We start from the raw sequence: 18,926 nt of genomic DNA on the forward strand, positions 1-18,926 counted from the left end.
AGATATTTAGCAGACACCATCAAGCAGTCATTCAAAAAAGAGGGAGGGGTCCAGGCTGACTCCCCGGTTCTGACTTGAGACAGTACATGGAGAGCAGTACCATTCGCTAAACTAAGGAACACAGCAGGAGGAAGTTTTTCAAGATGGGAGGGGAACTGAGGACTTGTAGAGTGAGCATGTCTCTGAAACATCCAAGCAAACTGAAGCAAGTCTGGATATATGCAAATACAGACAGGAGAGGTAGACTTGGGAGGGATCTGAAGGCAAACACAACGTGCTCAGGAGAAGACAAAAGGCCCAAGTGGAAGCCTGAGGACAAAAGCTTAGAGGCTCCGCCAAAAGCTTTCCTCAGCAGAACTGACAGCATTCTAGATGTTATTTATAAAACTATTAAGTGAGCTTTGCAAAGAGTCTTTTTTCTACTTACTTAGGTAGAATAAGAAATTATGACTGGCAAGGGGAAAAACAATGGCTCTCTACTACTTGAGCATATTTTCAGATGCAATCAGTATCCATTTTAAAATATAGTATTTATTTGTACAACTTTTCTTAAAATAGCCACCTGATAAATCAACAGACAGCCTGTGTTCCTATGTGTATGTGTTCATTTGGACCTTAATACACTTTTAATTGCCAGCCAAGTTTAAACTGAAAAAAATTGGGCAAGAATCTCTGTCAAGCACCATCAAACCTTGGGTACCTTCTACCTATGAGCTCTGAGGAAGCCCAGAAGCTAAGCTTTTGAGGAGGAAAGGCAAGACCTCTTCTGAGACACTAAACCAAAACTAAATATATGTATTCCCCCAGATTTGGTCTAAGGTTTGAGACCACAGAGGAAGTTCTCCTCTCCCTCAAAATAGTGAGAAGCAAATGAGAAATAAGAATAGTACTGTTAGGCAAAGGTATACAGATCCTGAAACAAAAATCGATTCCTTCTTTTAAATTCTACGGGGTAAAGAAATCCTTGTTCACATTTTAGTGTTTTAAAATACCCTCAAAAAAGCATCAGAATCAGAGTCACACTGTGCAAGTATAAAGTGGACTTAAATGCCCTCAATGCTACTCCACGACAAGAGACTGGAGGTGCCCCTACGAACGTAACCTAAAAGTATATTTTAGAGTAGAGACAGGAACCATGTGATCCTAATAGACTGAGTTTGCTCGTGGAAAAATATTTACAAAGCAAAGTTTATGCTAAATCCTGAGACTCACAGAAGTGAGTCAGACACAACTTCAGTGCAAAGGAGCTTACGCCCAAAGACGAGAAAAGACACGTACACAAAATCCTATACATGTGAGAGGAGAAGAGAAGGCAGCAGTGGTATCACGCTAATGAGCATTAGTGGAGAGAGAGAGAGAGGGTAGGAAGGACTCCCAGCTTTGGAGAACAATTTAAACCAAACTCGACTATCAGAGGCGGGATCAAAGGTCAAGCATGCCCTCACTACAAATCCAAGAAAGAACAGCAAAAACAAGTTTTTCAAAATTTTAAACTCTGAATCCTCTAGTGAGGATAAGTCTGGAGCTCTGTTTCTGTTTACTTTTCAAGAATCTAAAACATCTATACAAAGAACCATGCCTGGCTTTGAATTTTCCAGTATTAAAATTCTGAAAAGCTCAAAAATTGTGCTAAGGAGACAAGATCCTCCAAATTCGTAACAGGAAACGTGGCATTTTCCCAGATTATTTTCTGGCTTCAATGAAGAGGGAGAATGGGGACCACACTGCAGCAGCAGGATTTATAAATATGAATTACAGGATAAGATGATTTTCCAAACATCTGTCAGAAGTTAATTTGATCCAAGAGAAAGAAGGAAAGAGAGAAAAAAGGACTCAAGAGAAGCCAAATATAGTGACTAATACGTGGAACCGCTATAGACTTCAGTGGGTTGCTGGCCTCACGGGCATTGCATGCCTACTCTACAATAATACATACACAGAGTCTGCACAATAATGCACTTCATACCATTCAAAGCACTTTCCCATGTACCCTCTCATTTGATTCTCACAACACACACAGAGGAGATCTCTGCTTAAACATAAACACAGAGACCTGGTACTTTGAACAGCCTATATGAAGTGGGAAGAAACGTAGAGATGGCACGTAGCATAGTGTTTAAAAGAAAATCCCTCTGAATAAAGGAGACCTGGTTTAAGTCATGGTTCTGCTACCCCCCAGCTATGTAACTTTGGGTTAGTAGTTTAACGTTTTCTTCTAGGGTACTTTACCTATAAAATGAGGATAATAACCACCTCATGGAGTTGTTACACAAGATTAAATAAAAACAAGTGAAATAGCTAGTATATTGTCTGACATATAGTAGGTACTCAGTAAATGAAAACTGGCAATGGTAGCTTTCAAAAGCTCTATACCTAACTGGTGTAAATGACCCTGTTACTAGGATATCACACCAGCTCAAATCATTCAAAAACAAAGTTTTACCCTGGATTTAAACTGAGCTCAGATACCTAAATGTTTTATAACAAAGCACGCAGCTATTAGAAACAACCCCTGAACATTCATTGTCTTTGTTTCTTATATTTCATAACGGGAGGGGGGGGCACAAGGAAAGCTGAATAGAATATATGTAGGAATGGTCTATTTTTATGATTTTCCAACTTTTACTTGATGATATACTGAAAGACCTGGACAACATTATACCATATCCCTTTCCCTATTGTTAAAACGTAGGCTACTTGGGACATTTAATCCTTACCTCTGAATGTTCAGCTTGTGTATTGTGTGGGACGTGCTCTGGAAACAAGTTAGTGTCCATTCACTTGACTAATAAGAGGAAATAACCATCTTTCTAATTTCTCAGTTCTACAAAGTTAACTAAATGGAAATACCTTAAATAGGATTAGAATTCAGATTTTTTACTTTTCAAAAGTATCATGTCTTGAAAAATATAAAATAAGGAATTTTCATTTGTACAGGCTCTCAAAACAGACTCTGAAACTTGGTATTGTCCCTAAATATTTAATCTAGGCTTGACTATGTACTTGAAATGATCAAGTTATGTGACTGTGTTTGTGAAATTAATCACCAAATTGCTATTTCAGTCTCCTGAGAATTTCATTCCAAAAAGATTTGATCCTTTTACTGGATTCTACTCCTACTCATTTTTTTTTTCCATTAGAGTGAGAAAGCATTGCCATCTACTGGACTCTGAAGATATTGCTTCTATACTTTTAGCCTGAGAAAGAAATTCTTTTTTTTTTTTTTTTTAAGATTTTATTTATTTATTTAACAGAGATAGAGACAGCCAGCGAGAGAGGGAACACAAGCAGGGGGAATGGGAGAGAAAGAAGCAGGCTTCCAGTGGAGGAGCCCGATGTGGGACTCGATCCCAGAACGCCAGGATCACGCCCTGAGCCGAAGGCAGACGCTTAACGACTGAGCCACCCAGGCGCCCCTGAGAAAGAAATTCTTAACAATCTAATGCTTTTTGCACTTTGTCAAAACCATAGTAGAGTTATTACGGCAGTACGAATTATATGTATCCCCCAAAACTCCAGAGAGGCACCTGGCTGGCTCAGTCGGTTAAGGCTCTACCTTCAATTCAGGTCATTGTCCAGGGTCCTCGGATGGAGCCCCGGGTCAGTTTCCCTGCTCAGTGGGGAGTCTGCTTCTCCCTCTCCCTCTGACCCTCCCTACCCCACTCATGCTCTCACTTGCTCTCTCTCAAATGAATAAATAAAATCTTTAAAAATAAAACTCCAGAAGTTGGGGCTAGGGTTGAAGTAGGGTAGGAGAGAGAAATAATACCATCCCCTCAAGACTTTTATTCTCAATTATTGCTATGACATCATTCATTAACAAACTTCTATGGAGCACCTACTATACCATATGCCAGGTACGGTGCAAGGGATACAATAACGCCGTAGGATTAGAGAGGTAATCCCTTTATCACAGGGTTTAGAGCCTAGTGAGTAGTTTCCGTTTACTACTGAACTCCATTCACGTGCCAGGCTTACACTGTACATTATCACTTTTCATCCCCAAACAACTTAAGATGAGATAGAAATTGTTCTCCGTGTAAGAGGAGAGAAACTCAGAGATGACTTAATTTGCCCAAGATCTCTCTCATGGGTAAGTTGCAGAAGTGCCTGGAATTAAACTCACATCAATCTGACTCCAAAACCTGTGTTCGTAACTACCAGGAGTATACACTCACCCAGGTAAGCTGTTAGCATCCTCCCAAAAACAAGAGTAGCAAAAAAAAAAAAAAAAAAAAAAAAAAAAAAAAAGAGTAGCTGACGAAAGGCAATTCAGGCAAAGACAGTCTTACATATCTATATAAAAGGTAAAACCCCTAAACTGAGATCTGAAAGGTTTCCAGCTTACTGGACAAGGAGCTGGCCCAAGAGCCTCTCACTCCTCATGCTCCCCCAAACGCCATTCTAGAGGTTCAATCCACCTAGAAAACATTCCTCCCGGACATCTAGCTTTATTCACCAACCTTCATCCACTCCCAACTTCGAGCCACACCAGTGTTCCTCTCTGGTTCTCCATAGTCTCCAAACGTTAAAAAGAGCAGCTCTTCCTAAGGCGCTCTTCAGATTATTTAAAGTTCTGCTATAACTCACCTATGCTATCCGCAAGACCCAAATAACGGACACCAAAAACAATTTTTCAAACTAAATCCATTTGTAAACTGGAGCTCTTCTGGAACGTATCGTGTTTTATCTCACCTAAAGAAATAAATGTTTGTGAATCTGCATCTAATACTGTTGTATCCCAAACTACTTAGTTTAATAATGGGCACATGGTAGGTACTTGATATTTATTGATGGAAGAAAATCACTTTTGCAAATACAGACAGAAGATTTTCATCATTTATTCAATCATCTCTTCATCTGCATTGCTGCTGAAAAGCTAAGAGTTGCATGTTCATATGCCAAATAAATGCAGTCTTACTACATAAAGTTAACAAGAACGTATCACTCCCTAATAATGTTAGCAGAGGTTGCTGAACAAAGGATTCAAACCCACAGCATATTTTAGTCAAAGATTTTCTAATGTGTTAAGTAGTTTCCAAACACACTCCTGGTAGCGAGACTGAACTACTTGTCCACTGTCCTACGTAGTTGAAGATAGACCAGGTTCCTAAAAACTCGACAGACACGAGTAAAGCTTTTCAAGAAGCAGATGAACAAAGATGTAAGAGTTCTGAGCAAATAAGTAATTTCAGCTTTTCGACCCACAGTGGCTGAAGGCACTTTAAGTAACATGGACAGAGGAACGGTTAACAGCAACATAGTCACCAGCAGTAATAGTAACAGTGTTTCTGGTTACAATTAATGTAAAACAAGGAGAATGCCTAAGAACTGGGCAACAAAAATTCTAGTCACTATTTATAAAGCTGCTTTAAAATGTGCTTCCATATCGCCCCACAACTCTTAGTGTACATACATTCTTAAAACACAATCCTGTTCTCAAAGCCTTGTTACTTTAGCATTTTATAAAATCCTTTATGAAATACGCCCAACACAGACATGATACCTGCTTGCAATTACTGTCATTACAAATACATTTGGACTTATTTCTACCACTCTACTACATGTTTTTGTTTACCATTTGTTGTCTTTCCTCCCTCCTATTAGTCGACAAAGTCTAAGTCTAACCCTAAGGTTAAACCTAACCCTTTTTTTCCTCTGCTACTTAAAAATATATATTCTCTCATTAGCAGAAGGAAGGGAAAAATGAAAGCGGGGGGAACAGGGAGGGAGATGAACCATGAGAGACGACAGACTCCGGGAAACAAACTGAGGGTTTTAGAGGGGAGGGGGATGGGGGGATGGGCTAGCCCGGTGGTGGGTATTAAGGAGGGCATGTATTGCATGGAGCACTGGGTGTTATGCGCAAACAATGAATCATGGAACACTACATCAAAAACTAAGGATGTACTGTATGGTGACTAACATATCATAATAAAAAATATATATACATATATATATATATGTATATTTTATATTTTTTTTTCCTCTGGTTTCTGATCTCTACTAGATACCCTCACACTTTTAACATGCACGCTTGACCACAAATTTTTCTAACAAATTCTGAAGTCGTTTTCTATCCTCCTCCCAAACAGATCAGTGAGTCAATGAGTCTTGACTCTTTACACACCCTCCCTCACCTCATTATTGTTGTCTAGAGCAGTGCTTCTCAAACGCTCTGTGGCCAAGGACCAGTTGCTTTTCCTTCAATCCACTGCGAATTGATACTTTTGTAAAATACAATAAAAAGGCACAATAATGTCAAATTGCCATAAAAGTTTTGAAACATTTACTCTCACTTTTTATACTTGGCTCACCACAGACTAGTGACAGTTCTTAGACTAGCTCTGGTCCACAAACTATACTTTGAATAGCAATGGTCTAGTTTGTTTTTACCTTAAAACATATAACTTATTACATATTAAGTGTTTGTTTGCATGTTAGTTTGCTGTCAGTAGTTAACTGCACTCACTAACGTTGTACCCATTTTTATGTGTCTTGCTGTAACCTGCTTTTACCTCCCACATCTTCCCTTTGGGATCACTTCTCTACCTCCACTATTCAGTGTAGATAAAGGGTCTGTGGACAGTAAATTCTCAATCTGTGTGTCTTTACAATTGTTCCTCTTTCCCCCTTGCTCTTGACTGAAGGTTTACTAGAAATAGAATTATACATTTAATAGTTAATCGCACTCTGAGGATTATTTCTCCTTGCATCAACTGTTACTTTTGCAAAGTCTGCTGTCAGTCTAATTTGTAGGAAATATCTCCTTTCTCTCCACTCATTTTTAAGATTTCTCCTTTTAAAATTAACGTTAAGCATCTGCAGTTTCTCTAAGATGTCTTTTTTTCAGTCTCTTTCCGTAATAGGGAGAGTCCTACCTACTCCATTTCTGTTCCAGATAGGTTTAATTTTCTTGCTTTTAGTTTGATTTAGCAAAGTATGTCTCTTTAAATTTCGCTGATTTCACCAATCACTAGGGTTTTTTCGTTTTGTTTTTGTTTTTTGGGCTTTGGGGTGTTTGTTTTTAAACCAATCATTGCTTTTTGTTTGGTGCAGTGGAGGGTCTCAAAAGTGTGCACTTGCAAGGACATCTTGACTGGAAACATTGTTTATGGCTTTCTTTAAAAAGGAAAACTCACACTTTTTAAGGCTCAAACATATGTCAGATGTTCATCTGAAAACTGGTACAGGGGAAAGGTAAGGCTGGACTTATAAATTTGTAAAACTCACTAACTGAAGGACTATAGACTAAAATATACCACTTATTACAATAATATATATTCAATAAACTTTTATTGACCATTTGGTCTTGAATCCCAGCTCTGCTACTTAGGAGCTCTGTAATCATGAGAAAGTTACTTAACTTCTGTGTGCAGGCTTCCTCTTCTATAAAAAGACAATTGTGAGGTTTAAATGAGGTAAATTATGTAAAGCACTTAGAACAGTACTTGGCATTATTATTAACTCACTGAACATCAGCTATTATTATTATTGTCAATATTATTATCATCATCATCATCATCATCATTATCATCATCATCATCATCATCATCAGGGGGAACACTCTGCACTCATGTTTCCACACAGGCAAAAGATGTCCCACTCCTCGAGCCCCACATTAGGCTCTCTGCTCAGCAGGGAGCCTGCTTCTCCCCCGCCTCTGCCTGCCACTCTCCTGGCTTGTGCTCTCTCTCTGTCAAATAAATAAATAAAAATCTTAAAAAAAAAAAATGTCCCACTCTATTTCCCAGGTCCTAAAAAGAACATTTCCAGTTTCTCTGTGTCCTTCATTCATTCCTCTCCAGGACAGGCAGAGGACATATCTGACTGCTGAGCTTGGGAGATGAAACAGAGCATGGCCTCGGTTCTTTCCAGGTTCCCTCCCAGTCAAGAACAACCTGGCTACAGCACACATGAATTCGGCTTTTGGCTTGGGCGATTAGTCTTTGTCCCTGTAAGGGGAAGATCCCTGTTTTGCTTGTTTTGCTGGTTTTTGGGGAAGGTTCAATTTGGGAGGAAGTATATCCAGCTCTTTCAGTTGTAGAATTTAAGCCACATTTGCCAATTAATTTTATTAGTAATAAAGCCAACATTCCGATCTCCATTTATCACCTGTCTTATTTCTAAACTTGTTCCAAACTCAGGGGAAGAAGAAAGGAGTATTAGTCATTGGCTATCCAAAATCTCAATTACTAATAGCATCTGACTACCCAATTCCTAGGGAGATTAAATAGAATAACAGATATAAAGCTCTTAAAAGTGTTTGATACACAGTAATGTTCAATAAATATTCGCTTTAATATTATTACTGTGTACCAGACACTGTGCTAGATGGTGGGCTAGTTACCAGCTGCAAGAGGAACTAAATCCCTCAACAGGGTCAGGATGGTTAACCCTATAAATGGGACACTGGAAACAAAAACAGCAGCAGTCCCATAATTCTCTTATTAAATCAAACACTTTTACTAAGCAAATACCATGTCTCAAGAACTGTGATAGCTACTGGGAATTCAAAATTATATATACAAATCTGTCCTCGAGAAGCTCACAGATTAGAGGATCTATACAACAACGGAAAAAAAAGAGTTATAAAATGGTATGTCTTATGTCAAAGGTATACAGAGTGTTGATAAACTTTAGGAACTCAGAATATAAGGGCTTTAAAACGAATTTTTTTAAAATGTTTATCAGAGCTTGAATTGAATTTGATGCAGTCACCTAAACTACCTTCCATTTTGCCAAATCCAATGGGCAATTTTCAGTCTTCATCTTATTTGACCACTCCCACCCCTTAAAAGCCAAAACCAAACCAAAGCAAAAATCTTTTTCTTTGGCCTCTGAGATCCTATGAGACTCCACACTCTTTTCCTTATACATCTCTCATCAATCCTTCTCAGTCAACCTTTCCAATGCCTCCACCGCTATTTGGCCCTTAAAAGTGGAAGTACTCAAGGCTTGGTTATTAAACCCCCTTTTTCCTCACTGTATATCCTATCCCTAGCCTGAATTCATCATTTCAGTGACTATGTGCCATTGGCCCCACATTTATATCTCTAACCCACTTCTCTCCTCTGAACTCCACCTGCACATGGGTATCTTGAAGGCATCTCAAAGACCATATGATCAAATATCAACCCTCAATCTCTGCCTCCACCAAACCTGGTCTTTTTTCAGTGTCCCTTAGTTCTCCCAGTGCCTGGAACATTTATCCATCCCATTACATTACCCAAGCCAGAAACCCAGAAGTCATCCTTAACACCTTCTTTTTCCTTATACCCTAAATTCGAAGCATACCAGGTCCTAATGATTTTTACCTCCTAAAACTTTCCTAAATCCACCTTCTCTCTACTCTGCCAAACCCTGTTCCAAAGTATCAGCATCTCTTACCTAATATACTACATGATCCTCCTTTCTGTCTTTCCGCACATATTCTTGCCTCTTTTACAATCAGTCTTTACTACGGACATAGTGAAATTGTTAAAATACAAATCAGATTATATCTCTGCCATGCTAAAAATCCTTGAACACAATCCATTGCTCTTAGGATAAAATCCTTTAAAAGGATCTATTTGATGTGATCCCTGCCTTCCTGTCCAGCCTCATCTGGTATCACTCTTCCTCAATACTCTGACCTTCCTTTAGTTCCTAAAACCCACCACGTGCCTTTCCACTTCACGTGCTTCGAACGTGCCAACCTCCTCTGCTAGACCACTCTCCCCATCAGCCCCCACTCCCTGCACTTGGTCCACTTCCACTCATCCTCTGGATTGTAGCCTTAAAAGTCTAATTCTCAGAAAGGTCTTTCTTGAGTCCCTAGACTATAGGTAATGGCCTCACTACATGCTCTTACAGCATTACCACCATTTGTGTTTATATATATTCCTCCATGCTTGTCTCTTCCACACACTCCTGCTGGAAAATATCCATTTGCTCACCAACGTACCTTTAGCATTTACAGAGAGGGCACAATGGCTGATAAACAGCAGGTACTCAATAATTAGCTGTTGAATGAATGGAGCATTCTAGCAATAGCATTTCACACAACCAAGAATTATGAAGCAATGTGATCACTAAGAGCAAGCAATATAGAAAACTCACCTCATTGGCTTGTGGCTAGCATTAAGTGGGATAAAGAACATGAATCACCTGGCATAGTAACACAGATAGTAGGTACTTGGTAAATATGAATTCGCTTCCCTTTCCTTTCTCTAATTGCCTGTAGATACAGAGATAGCACTGACTATAATGTCACCTGACTCACAGTTTCTTAAATTTACTCAAAGTGCAAAAGGCATCTGAAATATTTAATAAAATTGTACAGCACTTAACCAAAATTCACCATTCCGTTTTTTTTTCTATTTTTTTAATTAGCATATAATGTATTATTTGTTTCAGGGTTACAGATCTGTGATTCATCAGTCTTACACAATCTGTTTTGACCCTCCAAAGAATTACATACATTAAGAGCAAAAAGCCCAGATTTTCTCTCAGGAAAATTAATAATCTGGATTTAGAAAAGAGAAATTGGGGTGGTTACAAATCAAGTCTTCACTCTAAAAAACATTCACCTTAAGCCACACTAAATAAACACACAGTGATACTTAAAACAAGATTCTATTTGCACAGAGCTTTTTACACTACATGTCACGGCACAGCTACACTAAACAGCATTAGGAAAATCCTCTTACCTTATGTTCAAATGGAGCACCATAGTAGCCATCATTCAGCCCAAAAATTATTTCATTTTGGTTGCGGGCATGAATCTAAGAGAAGAGAAAAACACACTATCAGTTCTTCTCCTTCCATTAAGTTCTATTATGATTAGGGCATGACAGTTACAACAGGACCTACTTCAATGCTGAGAAACAGGCTGACTAAACTAACAAGCCAGCAGAAAACATATCATTTATCCTAAGACCAGGTAATCAATTGAGTGCTTCCTGGTTTAGTCAAAGGGCTCACAAAATCATCACACGAGATAACAGGCACAATCATTCACATACATTTTCCACAAATACTTCTTCAGATCGCTACAGAAGGGCTATTTCTGAACTACAAGGGATCCAGAAACATACTATACATTCTCTGATCTCAAAGAAAACATAATCCAATTAGTCTGTAAGAGTGCTTTAAAAACTATCAAGTCCTAGAAAAAAACACAAAAGATTAATATTACTTTCCATTTTCAGGAAGACAGTTTAAAAATAATAATATCTAAGTTGCATCATCACTCTGGACTCTAGTTTCCTCAAGGAAAAATGAATGAATCAGATTATGCTCCGTTATATCATACTTCTGTGCCTACCCCCATCTCGTCTGGCTAAATCCAACATATCACCCAAATTTCACTCAAGATTATCAATCAATTTAACCTGACTGACATCTGCAAAACATTCCATTCAACAACAACAGAATAAACATCACATGTATAGGAAACATTCATCAAAAAAGAGATTCTATATTCTAGGCCATAAAATATACCTCAAAAAAGCTGAAAGGATTGAAATCATACAAACTATTTACTCTAAACTCAAAAGAATTCAAATAGAAATCAACAAAAGAAGGATACCTGCAAAATCCACAAACGTTTGAAAATTAAACACTCTACCTCTAAATAACCAATGGATCAAGAAGAAATAAAAGGGAAATTAGAAAATGTCTTGAATTGAATAAAAATGAAAATTCAACATCAAAGTTTGTGAGTCACAGTTAAAGCAAGGCTTAGAGGAAAATTTAGTAGATGCTTACTTTAGAAAAGAGAAGTCTCAAAACAGTAATGCAAAAATCCTACCTTACTAGTAAAGAAGAACACAGTAAACCCAAAGCAAGCAAAAGAAAGAAAATTATATGGATAAAATCAGAAATCAATGAAACTGAAAGCAATAACAATAATCAATGAAACCAAACACTAGTTATTTGAAAACCTAAGAAAATAGATAAATCTCTAAGCAGAGTGACCAAGAGAAGAAAGAGAGGAGACAGAAATTACCGATAGCAAGAATGAAAGAGGAAAGGATCATTATATAGCCTATATACGTTACAAGGATATAGTAATATTGTGGAAACGTTTACACTAATAGATTTGAAATCTTAGGTGAAAATGACAAAGTCTTTGGAAGACAAACTATCAAAGCTCACGTAAGAAGACACAGATAACCTAAATAGCCCCATATCTAATAAAGTAACAGAAGTCATACATTCAAACTTTCCCACAGGGAAATCTTAACACCCAGATGGGTTCACTGAAGGATTCTGCCAAACATCTACAGAATAAATAATACCAACTTTACACAAATTCCTCCAGAAAAGAGAAGAGTAAAGGCTTCCCAATTCATTTTACAAGACCAGCATTACTCTCATTTAAACCGGACAAGGACAATGCAAGAAAAGTACAGACCAATATCTCCCATGGACACAGATGAAAGAAGCCTTAATAAAATACTAGCAAACATAATAAATTATGAAAGGAAATTTCCTGACCCCGATAAAGTGTCTACAAAATTTACAGCTAATATTATACTTAATAAATAATGAAAGACTGAATACTTTAACACATCAGTAACAAAACAAGGATGCCCACTCTACTCACTTCTGCTCAACATTGTCCTGAGGTCTTACCAATGAAATGATATGAAAAAGAGAAAAAGACATATTCATTAGAAAGGAAGAAATTAAACCATGTGTTCACAGACATGACTGCCTACATAGCAATCTTCAAAAGGAACTACCAAAAATACTAGATCTAATAAATGAGTTTAGCAAGGTCACAGAATACATTCTCAATACAGAAATGTTTCTATATATTAGCAAGAACAATTGGAAATGGGAATGTTTTTTAAATGAATAGCATTTAAACTAGCATAAAAAAACATGGAATCCACAGGTACAAATCTAACCAAAATATGTGAAAGACCTGTATGCTTAAAACTACAAAACACTGATGGGTGAAATCAAAGATCTTCACAAATGGAGAGCTATACCATGTCCATAGATTGAAACATTCAATATTATTAAGATGTCAATTCTCCCCAAATTTTCTCAGATTTTTGTAGAATTGACAAATTAATTCTAAAGTGTATATGTAAAGGCAAAAGATCTAAAATAGCCAGAACAATTCTGAAAAAAAGATCAAAGTTGGAGGACTCATATTAACTGAATTCATGATGTATAAAGCTACGGTATTCAAGATAATGTGGTATTGGCATAAAGACGGACATGTAGAACAATGAAATAGAATAGAGTCCAGAAACAGACCCACACAAATTATTTTAAACAACTGATTTTCAACAAAGATAACAAGGTAATTCAATGGAGAAATAACAGTTCTTACAACAGAGTACAGGAACAAATGTTCATCCATCTGCAAAACAATGAACCTTACACTTTAAATAAAAGTTAATCCACAATGAACGCAGACATAAAAGTAAAACCTAATACTATGAAACTTCTAAAGGAAAAACCCCACAGGAGAAAATCTTCATGACCCTGGATTAGGCAAAGATGTCTTAGATAAGACACAAAAAGTATGAAACATAAAAGAAAAAAACCAATACAGTGGACTTTAACACTTATAAACTTCTGTTACTTAAATGACACTTAAAGAAATGAAAGGACAAGGGGCGCCTGGGTGGCTCAGTTAGTTAAGCATCTGCCTTCGGCTTAGGTCACGATCCCAGCATCCCGAGCTGGCCGCTCTGCCTGTTTGTATGCTCTCTCTCTCTCTCTGTCAAATAAATAAACAAAACATTTAAAAAAAAAAAAAAAAAAAGGACAAGCCGCAAACTGGCAAAAAATACTCAGAAAATACTATCTTATAAAGAACTGACTCATAACCAGAATACATACAGAAATTTTACAACTCAATAATGAGAATTCAAACAGCCAAATAAAAACTGGGCAAAAGATCTAATAAACACTTTACCAAAAAAGGGGCAAGAGAGAGAATGATGACAAATAAACATTTTTTTTTACCACTCAACATGACTTCATCACTAGATAAATTTAAATTAAAATCACAAGATTCTATATACCCATAATGAAACAGCAGAAAGAAAAATTAAGAAAACAATCCCAGGGGCACCTGGGTGACTCAGTCAGTTAAGCATCTGCCTTCATCTCAGGTCATGATCCCGGGGTCCTGGGACAGAGCCCTGCATCAGCAGTCTGCTTCTTCCTCTCCCTCTCCCCTCCCCCTGCTTGTTCTCTCCCTCCCTCCTTCCCTCTTTCTATCAAATAAATAAATAAAATCTTTTTTAAAAATAATTTTAAAAATCCCATTTACAAAATAATAAGATATCTAGGAATAAGTCTAACCAAAGAGGTGAAAGACCTGTACTCTGAAAACTATAAAACACTGATGAAAGAAATTGAAGACAACACAAAGAAATGGAAAGACATTCCAAATTCCAAGCTCATGGATTGGAAGAACAAATATTGTTAAAATGTCTTTACTACTCAAAGCAATCCACATATTTAATGAAATCCCTGTCAAAATACCAATAGCATTTTCCACAGAAATAGAACAAACAACCCCAAAATTTATATGGAACCACAAAAGATCCTGAATAGCTAAAGCAATCTTGAAAAAGAAAAGCAAATCTGGAGGCATCACAATCCCAGACTTAAAGTTATATTACAAAGCTGCAGTAATCAAAACAGTATGGTACTGGCACAAAACAGACACACAGATCAATGGAACAGAATAGAATATCCAGAAATAAAGCCACAATTCTAGGGTCCATTAATCTTCGACAAAGCAGGGAAGGCTATCCAATGGGAAGAAGACAGTCTCTTCAACAAATGGTGTTGGGAAAATTGGAGAGCCACATACGGAGAATGAAACTGGACTTTCCTACACCATACACAAAAATAAATTCAAAATGGATTAAAGACCTAAATGTGAGACCTGAAACCATAAAAATCCTAGAAAAGAGCACAGGCAGTAATTTCTCTGACATTGGCGACACCAACTTTTTTTTAGATAGGTCCCCTGAGACAAAGAAACAGAAGCCAAAATAAACTATTGGGACTATGTCAAAATAAAAAGCTTATGCACAGCCAAGGAAACAATCAACAAAACTAAAGGGCAACTTCTCTGAATGGGAGAAGGTATTTGCAAATGACACGTCCAATAAAGGGTTAGTATCCAAAATATATAAGAATTTATAAAACTCAATACCCAAAAAGCAAATAATCCAATTTTAAAAATGGGCAAAAGACATGAACAGATATTTCTCCAAAGAAGACATCCAGGTGGCCAACAGACACATGAAAAGATGCTCATCATCATTTACCATCAGGGAAATGCAAATCAAAACTACAATGAGATATCACAATTCTCAGGCTAAAATCAAGAACACAAGAAACAACAGGTGTTGGCAAGGATGTGGAGAAAAAGAAACACTTGTGCACTGTTCGTGGGAATGCCAACTAGGGTAGCCACTGTGGAAAACAGTATCAAATTTTCTCAAAAAGTTAAAAATAGAACTACCCTATGTCCAGCAATTACACTATTAAGTATTTATCCAAATAATACAAAAACACTAATTCAAATACACCCCTATGTATTTACATGCACTCCTATGTTTAAAGCAGCTTTATTCACAACAGCCAAGATACGGAAGCAGCCCAAGTGTCCATCGACTGATGAATGGATAAAGAACATGTGTACACACACTATACATATATATACACACACACACTATACATACACACACACACACACACACACGGAAATATCACTCAGCCATAAGAAAGAATGAAATCTTGCCACTTGCAATGAAATGGATAGAGCTAGACAGTATAATGCTAAATGAAATAAATCAATCAGAAAAAGATAAATACCATATGATTTCACTCATAAGTAGAATTTAAGAAATGAAACAAACAAGCAAAGGGGAGGAAAAAGAGAGAGAGACAAACCAAGAAACAGACTCTTAGCTACAGAGAAAAAATTGGTGGTTACCAGAGGGGAGGTTGGTGAGGGATGGGTGAATAGGTGATGTGGATTAGGAGTGCACTTGTTGTGATGAACACCAGGTAATTAAAATTTAAAAAATAAAATCACAACAAGATACCACTTCAAATCCATCAGAATGGCTAAAACCCACCAGAATGGAAAACAACTTGGCAGCTTCTTATAAATTTCAACATACACCTACCACTAGACCCAAAAATTCCATTCCTACGTATTTACTCAAGAGAAATGACAACGTATGTCAACATAAAGACCTATATTTAAATATTCACAGCAGCATTATTCATTGTGGTGGTTACCAGACTTTATACCTTTGTCAGACTCACTGAACCACATACCTTAAAAGCGTGAATTTCATTGTATATACATTATACCTCAACAAACCTGATGTAAAAAAAAGTTTCATTCAAAAGTCAGCCCTCCCTGACTCTATCCAGACTTGTCTAAACACCTCTTTCATATACTCTTCCAAATTACATTACAAAGCTATAGTAATCAAAACAGTATGATACTATGCAGGTCTATGCAGATATTCACCAATCATCAGTTTACCAAGTCTAAGGATCTTGTCTTATCCTTCTCTGGATCCTTAACAGTAAGAATAATGCCTGGTAGAAAACAGATGATCAATCAATGAACCTAAGTAATTCTGGCTATTCTCCTGATATATCTTAATCTTGCTTTCCTCTGAAAATTTGTAATTTTATTTTATCTAATTTCCTAGTAGTATGTTACTTGTTATATCTATTTTGTAGGTGAGTTTTGACAGTCTACAATTAGTTTCTAATTGGCTTAAAACACACGTTTTCTCTTTCTCTTGTTCTCCGTTATACCGACACAACCAGCTTTGTAAGAAGACACCCGAAAGCTGACTCTCTGACATCAGGGCAGGTTTGACATACTACAGTTGGGTATTTCAAGGAAATCACTACCTAAGGAATATGTTGAAAACCATGAAGGCCATTTTCTTCGGTCAAAAACTCCCCGACCAGACTACAGCCATACAACTCTAATGTTAAGAAGCATCATTCACCATTAAAATTTAGATACTTTCAGAAGAAAGATAAGAGCTCAATACCCATAGTCTATCCACAGAGAGCCAACTACGGTATGTGGGAAGACAAAAAAAGTATCCACCTCAGTGCAGGACTCTGGCTGGCCAGCCAAAAGGCAACAAGTATCTCATACTGAAAGAGAGGAGAAAGGCCCTAGGCCAAAAGTCATTATTTTATAAATTTTCATTGAGACCAGTCCTAAAACAGAAGGAAAAATATAAAAACAAAAAAGATTAAGAATCTACAGCAGTTAGAATTTAGTTATGGAAAGTATCTATTACATGCATTGTTCTGGTCACTATAGGAAGACACAAAGTAAAGTATATGGTAAGCAAAATGAGGACAGAACGGTTTTTTTAATCTGAAAAAAATACGTAGAATTAAATTGTTTCTTTGAAAGAAATAAAGCAGGGGTGCCTGGGTGGCTCAGTTGGTTAAGTGTCCGACTCTCAATTTCATCTCAGGTCATTTTCTCAGGGTCATGACATCGAGCTCTATGTCGAGCTCTGCACTGGGTGTGGAGCCTGCTTAAGATTCTCTCTCTCTCTCCCTTTCTCTCTCTCCCTCTCCCCCTCTACCCTCTGGCCCTTCAACCCCCCACCCCTGTTCACCTACATGCTCTCTCTCTCTAAATATAATAATAATAATAATAATAATAATAATAATAAATAAATAAAAGAAATATACCAGAAAGTCTATATTGAATAAGTATTAAGAAACACCAAGAATATTCACATATATGACTAACATTTTGGAGTTACCTTTAACAGTATCCCACAGGTATCACAAATAGACACAGCATTTATTCCATGGTAGGTAAATGGTAAACAGGGACTACATGTATATATCAGTATGGTCCAGCACAAAGAATGATACTGTAAGTCAGCCAGGCCTAGATTTAAATCTTAGCTCCACCTAGCAGTGTGATCTTGAGTAGTTACTTAAACTCTGCGGTTCAATTTTCCCATCTGGAAAATAAGGGCACTAATACCAACTTTCACAAGGCTGTTATAAATACTAAGTTTATGGGGCACCTGGGTGGCTCAGTTGTTAAGCGTCTGCCTTTGGCCCAGGGCGTGATCCCAGGGTCCTGGGATTGAGCCCTGCATCGGGCTCCCTGCTCTGCTGGGAGCCTGCTTCTTCCTCTCCCATTCCCTCTGCTTGTGTTCCCTCTCTCACTGGCTGTCTCTCTCTGTCAAATAAATAAATAAAATCTTTAAAATAAATAAATAAATAAATAAATAAATAAATAAATAAATAAATAAATACTAAGTATAATAACCTATGTCTAGGGATGGTAAATAGGTTTCATATCAACAGCAATTCTAATATGTTGCTAATTGCATCCCAGAACACTGTGTCCAAAGGGATTATGGAGCTACTTCTCAGCTCAGCTAGAAGAGTGCTATAATCCTAAAGCTACGTCACTCATAGGAGCTTGGTAATAGTATGCAAGCCAGGCATTTGTCAGCCCGTGCTCCATAAACAGTAGCTCTCAAAAAAAAAATTAATTAAAAATAAATTAAAAATAAATAGTAGCTCTCCTTCTTCCTGAAATAATCCAACTTTACTGGTCATAAGAGAAGTGTTTAATAGTATGTTCCTTATTTGCAACTTAATTTTTAGATCCAATAAAACAGAAGAAGCAGAATGCTATGGGAAAGCATATTCTTTCTTACAAAAAAAAAAAAAATTCCTCTTAAATTAACAGGCTTAGGGTGCTTCCTCATAAGTTTCTTCAGTTAAAAATTATTTTTTAAACTTGGCAATGACTCAAAACTTCTATAATTAAGTAGCCAATCATAAAAGTTATCTATAATAGGAAATGTAGAATCTAAAGAATATGCAGAAAGGTTGGGTAGGTTTAGAGAAGACAAATACTCAAAGCTACA

At 37.1% G+C, this 18,926-nt stretch overlaps 1 protein-coding gene across 3 annotated transcripts in view; it reads right to left on the minus strand.

Moving 5' to 3' along the window:
* UVRAG (UV radiation resistance associated) overlaps positions 1 to 18,926 on the minus strand; it is a 295,641-nt gene that overhangs the window by 225,091 nt on the left and 51,624 nt on the right. For all 3 annotated transcript variants that reach the window (XM_026518125.4, XM_057317031.1, XM_057317030.1), the window contains one exon: positions 10,692 to 10,766. In XM_026518125.4, coding sequence (XP_026373910.2) covers positions 10,692 to 10,766 — 75 coding nt within the window. The remainder of the gene's footprint in view (positions 1 to 10,691; positions 10,767 to 18,926) is intronic.

This window comes from Ursus arctos, unplaced genomic scaffold (assembly GCF_023065955.2).
Source record: "Ursus arctos isolate Adak ecotype North America unplaced genomic scaffold, UrsArc2.0 scaffold_22, whole genome shotgun sequence".
Lineage (NCBI taxonomy): Eukaryota > Metazoa > Chordata > Mammalia > Carnivora > Ursidae > Ursus > Ursus arctos.